The 15759-nt window shown below is 39.3% G+C and overlaps 1 protein-coding gene across 1 annotated transcript in view; it reads right to left on the bottom strand.

Annotated features, from left to right (window-relative positions):
- Positions 1-1877: 1877 nt before the first annotated feature.
- The window catches only part of LOC102481077 (zinc finger protein 383-like), a 35294-nt gene continuing 21412 nt past the window's right edge, over positions 1878-15759 (bottom strand). Inside the window, 4 exon segments of the mRNA XM_006161704.3 lie at positions 1878-3487; positions 10650-10697; positions 10700-10738; positions 11028-11154. Coding sequence (XP_006161766.1) covers positions 2295-3487; positions 10650-10697; positions 10700-10738; positions 11028-11154 — 1407 coding nt within the window. The 3' untranslated portion in view covers positions 1878-2294.

The following is a 15759-nucleotide window of genomic DNA, read 5'->3' on the forward strand; positions in this document are numbered from 1 at the left end:
GTATATCATGCTGGGTAAAGTCTCTTCACAATCTAAATGATGTATAGTGATTTAATGTATGAATAATAATAAAAATATATATGAATTTTAAAAGTTTAGGGGAGAAAGACAGTAAAAACTGTGGGTACATTTATGTGAATATGTCATTTACATATTATAAAGGGATTTCCCTTATTGTCATTTTCATTATAGATTTTTAGTTGTGTAGGAACTTGCCCATAAAGGAAAACAATGCTGTAACAGTAGTTAAAAGGTTATTAGAAAACGTGTCTTCTCTTATGAGACATTTCTGGAGAAATCTGAGGTGACTAAACTCTGCTAGATTTTTTTTGTTGTTGTTGTTAGTTTTTTTTGGAGAGGTTTTTCACTATAGGGCACGTGCACTCACCAGACAGACAGAGACATAGAGACAGAAAGCAAGAAATCACCCCTCCTGGGGGGATGGTCACGCTCACAATCCCTTCTCCTCCATTCTCCTCTTGGGATCTTGGGTACGCATGCACACGTGCCCAGCATGAGTTTTAAGCCACCGGGTCCAGGATGCGAACCACAGTCAACTATGTGGGAGTCCAGTGACATAGCCATTACACTAACTGCTGGTTCCCACTCTGCTAGATTTTAATGGATTATGCCAAAGTGTATTTCACCATATAAAGGATGCTGTGATTCACTGACTGAAGACAATCAAACCCTTCAGGGTGCAGTCAGGGTCTTTTAGAAATGACACCAAAGACTCCTGTGAGCCCTGTTGGACATCATACGAAATTATTCTCACCATTCATACTGCAGTAAAGCTTCAAGGCCTTGAACTCTGGGTTCACAACTCAGAAGGACTGCTTCATATTTTTAAAACCATGCACCTGTTGGAGACTTTAAGGTAAAACTGACCAAGGAAAATTCTTCTTCAGAATAGACATCTTGGACATGAACAGCTTTGCACAATATTATGAATCAAGACTTCTCTGCATCGGGACCAGCAAATGATATAGTGTTTGTGTCACTGGACTCTCACATAGTAACTGTGGTTTGAGTCTGGGACCCAGTGGCTTAAATCTCACACCAGGCACATGTATGGGCATGCCCAAAATCCCAAGAGTAGAATGTAGGAGAAGAGACTGCAGCAAAACTATCCCCACTGGGGGATGATTTCTTGGGGGCCAGAAGGTGGCGTGGTGGTTGAGGTGCTGAATTCCCACATGGCTGACCACAGTTTGAGTCCTGGACCTGGCAGCTTGCTTTCTCACTCTCTCTTTCTGTCTTTCACTAGTTAAACTGAAATAATAATAAAATTAAATAAACTAATTCCCAAACAAAATAAAACCTGCTAAGAGACAACCATAACATGAATAAAGGTCATTTTAAAGTAATTAAATATGTCATTAAAAATAACAGAAACCTGTATTTACTGAAATTGCTATTATGTTTTAGCATGATAAATGCAAGTGAAGGTACAGCATGTGTACTATGACTACAGTTTCTTTTATTTTTTTAATCTGCCTGAGGGTGTACGCATTTGCTAGAGAGAGAGGAGGAGGAGAGAAAACACACCCCAGGGAATGGTGACATGGCAATATCTTCTCTACTTCAATCTCCTTTTGGGATTTGGGGCATGCACGCATGCACATGCATGCGTATGTGCACACACACACACAACTTACACACACAACTTACACACACATACATTTTTCAAGCCTCTGTGTCCAGGACTTGAACTGAGCCTTTGGCCATATGGGATCCAGGCACATTAACCATGCCACCAGCTGGCTCCACTACTTTCTTAAAAAACAGTCTATCAGGATTTGCTCTACCAAACTGAGAATAGTCACTTATAAATATAATTGTAATTATTTTTGTTTTTTATTTCTGATTTTGTTTTACAACAAATCCAAATTTGTAAAATGGAAGAAAAAGATTGTCACTCACTTCAAAAACAAAGTTATAATTCCACAAGGAATTTTTAAATATTAAAGGTCACAATTTTAACTGTGGTATTGGTGTAATCACAAATACACTGATCAGAAAAGATAATCATAAAAACTCAAGCAAATATACACAAGAATATAACATATCATCATGTAGGCAGATCCAAAAAATAGAAAAGAAAAGAATTATTGAACAATTTGCATTGGTACAGGACTGAGGGGAAAGGTGTCAATTCAGGCTCTGAATTCATAACTGAGTGAAATTCATCTGAACTAAAAACTTAAATATAAAATAAAAATAATGAAGAGGGTAACTATCAAACATGAATTTTATTTAAAGTATTACGAAAGTGAAGTTTTTTTTAATAATTATTATTCATTAGTATGAATTCCCTGATGACGGATGAGATCTGAGCCACTGCTAAATGCCTTCCCACATTCCTTACAGTTATAGGGCTTTTCACCAGTATGAATTCTTAGGTGTCGAGTAAGATTTGAACATTTATTAAAGGCCTTTCCACATTCATTACATTCATATGGTTTTTCATCTGTATGAATTCTCTGATGTTGAAAAAGCTGTGAGTTCTGAGTAAATGCCTTCCCACATTCAAGACATTCAAAGGGTTTCTCGCCTGCATGAATTCTCTGATGTTGACGAAGTTGTGAACTCTGAGTAAAGGCCTTCCCACATTCCTTACAATCATAGGGTTTCTCACCAGTGTGGATCCTCTGATGATTAGTAAGTGCTGAGCCACTACTAAAGGCTTTGCCACATTCCTTGCACTCATAGGGCTTCTCACCAGTATGAATTCTCTGATGCTGAACAAGCTTTGAGCTCTGTGTGAAGGCTTTGCCACATTCCTTACATTCATATGGTTTCTCACCTGTATGAATTCGCACATGCTGAAAAAGTTGTGAGCTTTTTGTAAAGGCTTTTCCACATACTTTACATTCATAGGGTTTTTCACCAGTGTGAATTCGCTGATGATCAATAAGATTTGAGCAATAACTAAAGGCCTTCCCACATTCCTTACACTCATAGGGTTTCTTACCAGTATGAATTCTTTGATGCTGAGAAAGGTATGAGCTACAACTGAAGGCCTTTCCACATTCCTTACATTCAAAAGGTTTTTCACCAGTATGAATTTTCAGATGTCGAGTAACATGTGAGCCGCAACTGAAGAATTTCCCACACTCCTTACATTCATAAGATTTTTCACCAATATGAATCCTCTGATGCTGAATAAATTGTGAGTTCTGATTAAAGACCTTTCCACATTTCTTACATTCGTATGGTTTCTCATTATTTATTATTTGATGTAAAGTAAGAAATGTCTGTTGAACAAATGTAGGCATATATTCGTGAGTGAGTATTTCTTGGCTAAAATGCCCATTCTGATATTCCAGTTGTCTTGCAAAGTAACTTCTATATTCCAAAACATCTCGAAAACTGGAGTACTCAAGGCCATGCTTAGTAAGCCCCATTATCTCTCTCTGGCATGATTCTATTTCATAAACTTCCTTCTTTAGAGATAATAACTTGGTTTCACACATTGATTCCAGATCTGAAAGAAAACCAAATTGTAAAACTCTTTCTCTTAACTATTTGTGAAAAATTGAGCTTTAAGATGGAAATAGAAAAATTAAACTGAAAATAACTAGTAGGTAAAAGACATATGGTTCTTAAGGATATCTATTTAATCTGAAAAATGTACAAGAAATGCATAGGTATTAATGGTATAATGCATGAAGCAGAGTGAAGACACTATGGAAATATGTTACCACAATGATTCTGAAATATGGATCAAATCATCTGGAAAGCTTAGTAAATATATCATTGAACCTTCTATCATATTAAAATATGACTACTGTGGCTAGCAGGTGGCATGGTTGTTGGGGTCCTGGACTCCCACATGGCAGACAGTGGTTCAAGCCCTAGACCTGGCAGTTTGCTTTTTCATTTTCTATCCTCTTCTCTCTCTCTGTTCCTCTCTGGTGAGTGACCATGCCTTATAGCAAATTTTTTAAAAAGATAATAAATAAAATTAAATAAATAATTCTTAAAAAATCAAAAACATGACTACTATATAAGCATGCATGCATGTGGTATAAAAGTACATCATACATATATAACAAAAAGTGGCTAATTTTCCAGCCTCTGTTAAGGTCTCCTGAGGGAAATAAACACATATGGGGAAGGCTCCTGGGGTGTGTTATAATAAAGGTGAGATTTGTTCATAGTCCTGGCATAGAGCTTCAAAACCTAGGAATTTCTTGAGCAACAGAAGTATGTTTACTATGCTAATTAGAGTATTCATGGTGGGCCCTTAGGAAGCTTCAGCATGCAGACTGAAATATTAAACACATGATTAGAAGACTGGGATTTACAGCTGCCTGACTGTGGGAGGCTGCGTACCAGCAAGTCTGCTGAGGCTATTTTTCATGAGTCTCTTACTATTGCCATCTTAGGCTCAGAGACCAAACAATTACAAAGGCCACAATTGGCTCCCCTTCAAAAACCTCACCTTCAAAACCATACTCTGATTGGCCACTTCCCATAGCAAATCAGTGAGCTTAGAATCCCTCAAATTTGCATATCTGGGCACCTCATGATTGGTCCACAAAGCAACCAATCATAATCCACCTTTTACTATCCTTCACTCAACCAATCACAGCCCATCAACATGTATATAACCATGATCCCTGGCCCAAAATCGCCAGACGACCCTGAAGACCCTGAAGAGCTGTGACGCCGTGCCATCTCCGGACGACCCTGAGCTGTGACGACATTGCGTCAGCTCCGGATGACCCTGAACACTGTGTCATCTCCATGCTGCCTACAATAAAGAGATGACCCTGAAGAGACACTGCGTCATCTCCGTGCTGTGACAGTGGGCCATTCGTCCGTCTCTCACTCCTTCCCTCAGGAAACCTGTTCGACTGTCCTGCGGGTTGGGACACCTGACCCCTGGGAATGGAATGGAGGCTGGAAATTGAGCAGCCAATGATTTCATCAATCACACTTACTCTGGGAATCAAAGCTCAGTAGAGCTTTCCAGTCAATGAATACAATAATGTGTTGGGAGGGTGACATAACCTGGCTCTCCACAGAAGGCATGGAATCTCTGTCCAGAAGATCTCTAGATCTCTCTCTAAAATATACCTCTTTTTTTTTTTTTGAGAGGTTTTTGCGATTGGGAGTGTGTGCTCGCTTGAAAGACAGAGAGACAGAGAGATAGAAAGTGAGAAATCACCCCCCCCCAGGGGGGATGGCCATGCTATAATCCCTTCTCCTCCATTCTCCTCTTGGGATCTTGGGCACGCACGCACAATTGCCTGGAGTGAGGTTAAGCCACCTGGTCCAGCACTCGAACTGCGATCAGCTACATGGGAGTTCAGCGACATAGCCATCACACTAACTGCTGGTCCCTAAAATATATCTTTGATAACAAAACTATAATAAATATAGAGCTTTCCTGAGTTCTATAAGTCATTCTAGCAAATTACTAAAACTGAGGTAATCTGGTGTGTTAATTCATTATTGTATCACTCAACAGAAATACTATAGACTGGGTGATCGATAAAGAATAACTGCTGGTCTGGATGCACATTTTCATAATAAACTTTTTGTTACGTTAAGAAAAAAGAAGTAATGACAGAGACACAGACATATGCTCTGCTCTGGCTCTCGTCATGTGCTATCCTGTGCTACCTCAGGACACCACCAACAATAAGAATCTTACCAAATGTGGTTCTTTGACCAGGGATCTCCAATACCATGATGTAATAAATCTCTATTGTTTGTGAATAACCTAGACTCTGGCATATGTGTTATTAGCACACAAAAGACTAAAACAAAACTCATACCAAGACCCACAAGACCCCAGATATAGCTGCAGGTACACTTCCATCCCAACCTGTACCTAGTACATATACACAGGCATACACACACATCATGCCACTTTCCTGACCTCTTCTTATACGATTCCATTTGCCCATTCTACTCCAGCAACAATGGTAGAAGTGAAAAAGTTCTTAAAAGGTGATTTGTTCTTACTGTTTCCCCTGCCTGAATCCCTTCTATCAGATATTTATATTTATTGCTCTTTAGGCCTTCTTTCAGGTCTCCATTAAAATATCACCTTATCAGAGATACCTTCTCTGAGGTACCTTCATAGGATGTATTTCATCTGACATTTTACATACATATAAAAACATATCATGATAATCAACCCTATTAAAAGATGGGAGAATGAGTTGAAAAAAAAACAACTCTCTAAAGACGACATACGAATAGCCAAAAAGCATATAAAAAAAAGCTCAACATCCCTCACTGTAAGGAAAATGCAGATCAAAACCACAATGAGATGCCAGCTAACCCCAGTCAGAATGTCTTAAGATTAAAAAAAAAAAAATGATAAGTGTTGGTGGTGGTGTGGTGAAAGGAGAACTCTCTTACACTGCTGGTGGAAATGTAAATTAGTCCAGCCACTGTGGAAAACAATTTGGAGATTCCTCAAAAATCTATAAATAGAACTACCATATGATCCAGCAATCCCACTCCTTGGTATCTACCCAAAGGACAGAAGAATTCTTTTTTTTTGGGGGGGGGAGAGATTTTCACTGTAGGGCGCGTGCTCTCGCCAGACAGACAGAGAGAGACATAGAGACAGAAAGCGAGAAATCACTCCCCAGGGGGGATGGTCACGCCGCAATCCCTTCTCCTCCATTCTCCTCTCGGGATCTTGGGCACTCATGGAAACAACGAATGAATGGATAGAAAAACTGTGGCACATATACTCTACGGAATACTACTGAGCCATTAAAAAAAACCAAAACCCTGACTTTTGACAGAAAGTGGAAGAATATGGAAGATTTACTGCTGAGTGATGCAAGCCAGGCTATGAAGGAGAGACATTATATGTCACCACTTAATATATACAAAGTGTCTGCACTCTAGGACTGAAACTGATTGACCAAAGGATATACACACACAGCAAATGGGTGTAAATACCAGATATGGTGTGTGTGGAAGAGTAGGAACTGAGGAAAGACACTTAAAAAAAAATATGAAGGCAAAGCATTAATGGGACAAAGAAATGTGGTATTATCTGTTGAAGATATTTTATAGTTTTATCAACTGGACTAGGAAGAAATGTTCACATACTGAAATATTCACTTTATAAGCTAAACAATGTGATTGAATGTATAAAAGAAAATGAAATAAAAAAATAATGTATTACTTATATTATGGAAACAAATTTTTTAAATCATACAATATAATTTAGTATATATTATTAGTATTAGTACTACAAGCATATATAAAATTATATATAAATATATGAATGTATATTAACATATTTCATGTTATTATAAATTACATTATAATTATATATTACAATATATAATTATGAATACAACATACTAATAGGTAATGTTACTCTATTTGCATATATTAATATATACATATCATTTTTACATATACATGCACACATATACATTGATATACATTTCCTACGGTTTGAATGTGTCCCCCCCAAAAATTTAGGTGTTGCCAATGTGATAGTATTTTTTTTTTTTGGAGAAGTTTTTCACTATAGGGCGCATGCGCTTGCCAGACAGACAGAGAGAGACATAGAGACAGAAAGCGAGAAATCACCCCCCAGGGGGGATGGTCATGCCGCAATCCCTTCTCCTCCATTCTCCTCTCGGGATCTTGGGCATGCACGCACACGCACCCAGCGTGAGTTTTAAGCCACCGGGTCCAGGACGTGAACCGCGGTCGACTATGTGGGAGTCCAGCAACATAGCCATTACGCTAACTGCTGGTTCCCCCAGTGTGATAGTATTAATAGATGGGACCTTTCAGAGGTGATCTGGCTATGAGACTCCTCTTTTATGATAGAACTAGGTACCTTCATAAAGAAGTCTAAGAAGGAATTGGTTATTGCGCCCTTCTGCCTTTTGCTATGTGAGGGCACAGCAAGGCTCTCACAAAGGTGCTGGTACCTTGATCTTGGACTTTTCAGCTTCCAAAACTGAGAAAATAATTTTCTTTTCTTTATTAGTTACCTAGTCTAAAGTATTCTGTTATAGCAGTACAAAATACTCTTAAGACATTTTCTCTTTTACTATCAAGCATGTAGCCTCCAGAAGTAGAGCATTAAATGTTTTTCTGTTTCTATTTTTTTAATAATTATTCATATACTCAATTTTTTAATTTGTTGTTATTAATTTGACCAGAAAGAGATGGAGACAGAGAGAAAGGGAAAGCTGCCAGGTCTGGGACTTGAGCCACAGTTGCTCACGTGAGAGTCTAACATCTTAAACACCAACTCACCTGCCAGTCTCAGGAGTTTTAAATGTTTTAATCAATACCATAATCTCAGCATCTGGATCAATGCTTGATATATAGCAGTAATCAGTAAATTATCTTCTAGTTCTCCTACTTCATCCCAAATCTCTTCTCTTCTGCCATCCTTTCCTTTTCTTTCTTTTTCTTTTCTTTTTTTTTGAGAGGTTTTTGCTATAGGGTGCATGTGCTCACCAGAAAGACAAAGACAGACAGAGACAGAAAGCGAGTATTCACCCACCCCCCAGGGGGATGGCCATTCTGCAATTCCTTCTCCTCCGTTCTCCTTATAGGATCTTGGGCATGCATGTGCATGCATCCAGCATGAGTTTAAGCCACCGAATCCAGGACTCAAACCATGGTCCACTACATGGGAGTCCAGTAACATAACAATTATATCACCTGCTAGTCCCCATCATTTCCTTTTCAGTATAGGCACAGACCTTTGTTATCTTCACCAACAGTGTCTCTATACATGGTGATTACAATTACTTCCAAGTTTCCAACTACTATTGCAATATGGATTAATTTTCTTCTATGTATTGATATTTAGCCCTTGTCTTTCTGCTGAGCTTCCTATCTGACTTTTACAGTATTCTACTTTGTGGAAATTAGTTATGGATATATTTTAGCACAACTCTTAGACTCTGAATTCTTTTTTATTAAGTATTATTTATTTAATTTATTATTATTATTAAATTTGGCCAGAGAAAGACAGAGCGAGAGAGAAGAAAAGTAAGAATGCAAGTCCTCAGGTCCAGAACTCAAACCCCAGATGGCCATGTGGGAGTCCAGCACCTTAACCACTATGCCACCTGTCGGCCCCTAGACTTCAAATTCTCAAAACAGACATAATTAGCAAACTACAGCACTGAGCAGACTCTCTTGCATATATTAGGAAATCAAAACTGTTGGATAAAGAAAAAAATCCAATTCAGTATTAGGCAGCTATTCTGAAGACCAATCCTTGAGCAATGATGAGGGAGATGTGCAATCACATGTACACACACAATTACATTATTAATTAATTTATTTTTCTGTCAGAGGGCATATGTGCTCACCAGAGAGAGAGAGAGAGACCTCCATGGAGAATGGTCACACCATGGTCACACCACTATCACTTCATTTCTCCTCTTGGGATTTTGGGCCCTCACACACAAGCACTCAGCATGTTTTTCAAGCTGATGTGTCTTGAGACTCAACCTGTGCAGTTAGTCATGTGGGATCCAGCTGCCTTAACCACCATGCTACCGGATCCTCCCAAAATTACACAATTTTAAGGATAGTAATAGATAATATCTATCAGCCTAAATGTAAAAGAGAAAGAAAAGCTAGCAAGGGACTAGGGTAAAAAGTTTTCTTTGGAGGGAAAACATACCTTCTGCTTGAAATTAAGAAGGGTATTGGAGACCAGTAGTAGAAGTAATGAGATAGGCTAACCAGTGGCATGGTAGTTAAGGCAGCTGGATCCTGCATGGCTGACTACATGGTTTGAGTTTCAGACCTGGGAGCTTGGAAAACACACCAGGTACATGTATGTGCATGCCAAAAATTCCAGGAGGAGAGTTGGGGAGAAGGATTACAGCATGGCCATCTCCCCTGGAAAGTGCTTTCCCACTTCCTCTTCCTCATTGATCTCCAGCAAGTGCATTTGCCTTATGCAAATTTAAAAGAAAAAGGGGGGCCAGCAGGTGATGCAGTGGTTAAGGTGCTGGACTCCCACATGGCCAACTATGGTTTGAGTCCTGGATCCAAAGGCTTGAAATTCACACAAGGGGGCAAAAGAAGAGAGGAGAAGGGATTGTGATATGGCCATCCTCCCTAGGGGGTGATTTCTCACTCTATTTCCAGCAAGCACATGCACCCTATGGCAAAAGTCTCTCTAAAGAAAACAAATAAAGGGACCAGCAGTTAGCTTATGTAATGGCTATGTCGCTGGACTCCCATGTAGTTGACTGCAGTTCAAGTCCCGGATCCAGTGGCTTAAATTCATGCCAGGCGTTTATGCGTGCATGCTCAAGTTCCCAAGAGGAGAATGGAGGAGAAGGAATTGCAGCATGGCCATCCTCCCTGGGGGATGATTTCTCGCTTTCTATCTCTCTGTCTCTCTCTGTCTTTCTGGCAAGCGCATGCGCCCTGTAGTGAAAAATCTCTCAAAAAAAAGAAAACAAATAAAAAAGAAAAAGAAAAAGAGTGATGAGTAAGGGAAGGGACAATAAGTTATTTATAAACTCATGTTAAAAGGACTTCGTTTTCTCCACAGGCTCAGGTTCTTAACAGAAGCTCCTAAGATAACATCTCAAAAGAACTGTTTCCTCACTGACCACCTGAGTTACCTGTAATATCCTACTTTTGTCCAGTCATTTCTCACTTACCTGAACACAGGCCTCTTGTAAGCTCTCTGCCAATCATCCAGGGCTCTGCTCCAGTAAGGAAATCACTTGAGGCTTAGGAATGTAAAGTCCTGCTCACAAGAAAAGATACAGAACATGGTTATGCTGTGGGTAAATCAAGTCAATGATAAAAATAAAAAGATGTTACTATAGAATAACCAAAGAAAATGAAGATGAAGCTTTAGTTGCAGTGCATTGGAGCTACCCATTTTCGTATTTTTCATTTCAGCTCAAACCATTTATTTGAGAATAAAAAATTCAGCTTGTAACTTGAAAAGCAGCAGCTGAGAAATTAATTCACTGTGGAAGAAGCAAACATTCCAGAGGAGAACCCTGAATTATTGGTATACATACTCTTACCCATTGAAACCAGATTACTGTAGTTTTCCAACATCACTTCTCTGTACAAGTCCCTTTGGGGAGGATCCAGACATTCCCACTCCTCCTGAGAGAAGTCTACAGAAATATCACTGAATATCACTGACTCCTGAAACAATAAACCTATGCATTAGTTGTGTAACAAATGAAACATTTCAAAGACTACTGTTAAAGCAAATAAATAATTATGCTGGCATCACAGAGAACCAAATTTTTGAATCTCAGAAATAGATGTAAGAATAATGAGCGTGTTCAGGCCAGCAAGTGGCATGGTGGTTATGGTGCTGGACTCTCACATGATCGACTATGGTTTGAGTCCTGGACCTTGTGGCTTGCTTTCTCACTTTCCCTCCCACCCCTCTCCCCCTATCTCTCTCTGGTGAGCATGCATGCACTGTAACAAATTAAATAATAATAATAATAAATAAAATTAAAAATAATTCTTAAAAAGAAAAGAGTCATGAGCTTGATTTATATTAAAAAGGCTAATACATTACCAAAGGCCAAGATTATAAAGTCTAAGTGAAACCAAGTTGTGATCCTCAAAAAGGAGCAAACCTTCAGTTTCTTTTTTATTATTATTTTTTAGAAGAAAGTGTAAGTTCCCAAAATGAAAACTGATTAGAACTAAAAGTATCTATCCAGATTGACTGACAAAAGAGGTCCATTTAAATGTAGATGTTACATTCAAGTCTCTTGACCCTGACTACACCCACTCCTTCCCTGAGATAATTATTTGAATGTATATGCTAGCTTACAGTAAACCACACCTTCCTGTAGTAATAGATGACATTTATCTAAAGACTGTCTGTCACTTTAATGTACTAAAACGAAGCTTGTAACTTCCCTCTTCATCAAAGAAATTGTGATAGGCAGTTAGTTAGTCATGAGGGGGCAACCCTAAGAGAAAAGCCAAAGGCTCATCTAGCTCTGGGTCCCAGGAGGGTGAGGCAATTTGCCATCTTCCTTCCTTGGGGTCTGAGAGAAGCACACAGAAATCGTAGATTTTTCTCTTATCAAAAGGACCTAAGCAAGCGTTTTGGTCAATGCCCTAATTCCCATTAGGGCGATGGACTAACTGGGCAGTCTAATTAGGGCAACCTGGCTCGCACTGGGCGAGTGCAATTAGGTGATCAAGTTCCTCATTCTTTACCTGTGAAGAAGGTACACAGGTGCAGGAAAGAACATGTGGACTCAAATGTAAAGGAAGGACATAGGCAGCATGAGGGTCCTCCCACTAATGAATATTCATGACATCTAATAATAAAAACAATGGTTAACTAGTACCAAGCACGGTTGCCACCTGGCAATCTGCCCGCCCAAGAACCTCTTTGGGTGTACTTCGTTTCTTTCCTTTCCTTCCTTTCCTTTCTTTCTATTAAATCTTCTTTTCTACCTACTTCATTTGTGGTTGGTTCCATTTTGCACCTAGGGACAGATCTCTAATTTTAGTGATCTGGACCCAAAGAACCGAGGGCTTCATAATACACCTCAACTATCTCTTATCCGTTAACAAAATCAGTTTCTTAACTGTAGGAATTAAGATGTAGAAGTTTTGTATAACACATATCTTAAGATATTTTGTAGGACAATGGTCACTGACCACATCACTTCCGGGCTGAAATGCACCAAAGACCTGAGTTCGCCCCTGCCAGAACAGAACACTGATCATCTAAGGCCTCACCAATCAAGAATGCGGAAGAGATGATCACACCCTCTTAATCCAATCACTGAACTAATCACGCACCTAGAACCTCTACCCCTAATTTTGCCCTTAAAAATGCTTGTGGGGAACATCTTGGGGAGACCGGGTTTTTACAGCGTGAGCTGCCCGCTTTGCTTGCTTTCCACACAATAAAGCTGTACTTTCTTTCATCACACCATGTGCCTATAGTTTGGCTTTATAGCTTGTGGGCAAGCGAAATGGATTTGAGTTTGGTTACATTAGCATGATTTAGAATGAAAGTAACCAAGGTTCTTTGGAAAAAGGTGATTTCAGGATTAAGTCAGAAATACATAGGGTAAATATGAATATCGTTTTATATGAAAATGCAAGAAAGCTACAAAAAACTTTTAGGATCATGTTTACAACTCAAGTGACAGCTTAAAGAAGCTCTGAATGGTCAAAAACGGTATAACTTGTGAATCAAATTATGAAGATAATAACTACAATACACTGATCACATTAAAAATGCTTAACCTGGTGCCAGCAGGTCACATGGTGGTTTGGGCACTGAACTCCTACATGGGCGACCATCATTCAAGTACTGCACCTGGTGGCTTGATTTCTCACTTTCCCTCTTTCTCTCTGGTCAAATTTTAAAAATAAATAAATAAATAAAAATCAGATGAAAAAATATTTTTAAGAGAGATTTTTTATATGGGCATGTGTGCTTGCTGGAGAGAAAAAAAGAGAAAACAAGAAATCACCCCCCTGCCCCCAAGAGGGGATGGCCCCACCACAATCCCTTCTCTTCCATTCTCCTCTTGGGATTTTGGGCACACACGCACTCATGCCCAGCTTAAGTTTTAAGTCACTGGGTCCAGGATTCAAACTGAAGTTGACTACTTAGGAGTCCAGCAATGTACCATTACACCATCTGCTGGTCCCAGATGAAATCATTTTTTAAGAATTATTTTATTTAACTTTATTTATTTATTTATTTTAATTTAAGCAGAGAAAACCCGAGCAAGAGAGGGGAAGGAAAGTGAGAAAGCAAGCCACCAGGTCTGGGATTTGAACTACAGTTGGCCATGTGGGAGTCCAGTGTCCTTAACCACCATGCCACCTGAAATAACTCTTTAAAAAAATGCTTAACTCGAGCCTAACAGTTAGTGTAATGGCTATGTCGCTGGACTCCCATGTAGTCGAACGCGGTTCGAGTCCCAGACCCAGCGGCTTAAACTCAAGCCGGGTGCGTGTGTATGCATGCCCAAGATCCCGAGAGGAGAATGGAGGAGAAGGGACTGTGGTGTGGCCATCCCCCTCAGGCGGTGATTTCTCACTTTCTGTCTCTCTGTCTCTCTTTGTCTTTCTGGTGAGTGCACAAGCCCTATAGCAAAAACCTCTCCAAAAAAAGAAAAAGAAATGTTTAATCCATTGCCGGACCAGCTCAGCATGAACACGTTTCTCTGAGTGGGGAAGTCTGTGGATTAGAAATAGATGCACTAACAAAACACACAAAGACACACAGGTATAGAAAGCGAGGATTGGGTGGGCTCAGCTTCTCTGATGGAGAAGGTGAGACCAGAACCAGCCTCAGGTTTATTCTTTTAAAGGGCAGAAAATGGGGGAAGGGGAAAATGGGATGTAAAAGGAATGGGGAAGAAGGAAGTGGAATACAAAGAGGTGAAATTGGGATGCAAAGCCAGTTGTTTTTGGATGTAAATCAACTGAAGATGTGAAAATGGCTGGCACCAATACAATTTCTCTGATCCTTTTGGGGGAATAATCTGATAAAAGCTTGTGACTTCCTTCAGCCTGATACTGTGCAGTATAGAGGTATTGAGTTTCAACAAGAACAGGAAGACAGCCATTTACAACAGGCAGGTATTGCTTTCGTATGCAGATGCTTCTCAATAGCCCTGCTAGAGTAGCTTACAAAAGCACATATCTGCATGTGTCTTCAGGCCACATGGTTTAATCACATGTCTTCAGATTGGCTGCTCTCCACAATCCATAAGCTTTTAAAAATATTGAAAAAACTAGCAGCCATTTTCGTAGGATTCTAAGAAGCTAACTCATTATTTTGAATTCTGATGAATAAATGCAAAGAATCAAACATTCTTTCTTACGCAAACCATCCACTGGAGTAAACAAATACCTGATGAGAAAAAGTTTCACTTTATAAATAGAAGCACTCCACATAATCTGTGAAGGAGAAATGACAGAACTAAAAATATCATTTTTCAAGCCCTAATGAATTAGTAAGTCTAACAATAATCACAGATGGCTCCTAATATAAGAAAGAGAATGAGATAAAATGTCGCCTCCAAACAGAATAACACATCACAACCTATAAAATATTCTTTTTTTATTTCAATTTATTTATTTGCATTCATTCACTGTACATCATTACAACATACAAAATGAGATTTTCCATCCAGAGTACACTGTATATTGTCTCAATCAAGCACATCAACAAACATGTTATTGTCAGCAAATGATCTTCCATTTCTTGTTTTCTCTATGTTTTGCTTTTTATCCCCCCATCCTTGATTCCCTATCTCTTACCCTCTGCCAACTCCCACTCTCCTCCCACACTGTCTCTGGTATCTGTGTTTGCTTTCTATACCATTTCCCCCCCCACATTTTATTGAATCCCCAAAGACCCTAATCAATCTAAATACCCTCATAGCAAACACAGGTGACACACACATTTCCATGAACACAAGTCTAACTTTACGCATCCTATAAAGTAGCACCTAGCTGGGGCTACATATCATACTGCAGTCATTGAATAGATATTTTTTTTTTCCTGAAACTCTTTTTTTTTTTGGTAACTCAATTTACATTCCTTCCCTAAGCATCATCACAACACACAAAATGCGATCTCCTATCCAGTACACACTGCATAGTGACTCAATCATGCACATTACAATAAATTTTCCAATTCTAGTTCCTAGAATGATTTCCACCCCTCTTTCTGATCCTCTGTCCCTTCCCTCCCTCCTCTCACACCACCTCCGGTGTCCACAATTGTCCTCCATTCCC

Source organism: Tupaia chinensis, unplaced genomic scaffold, assembly GCF_000334495.1.
Source record: "Tupaia chinensis unplaced genomic scaffold, TupChi_1.0 Scaffold138910_1, whole genome shotgun sequence".
In the NCBI taxonomy this organism is placed as follows: Eukaryota; Metazoa; Chordata; class Mammalia; order Scandentia; family Tupaiidae; genus Tupaia; species Tupaia belangeri.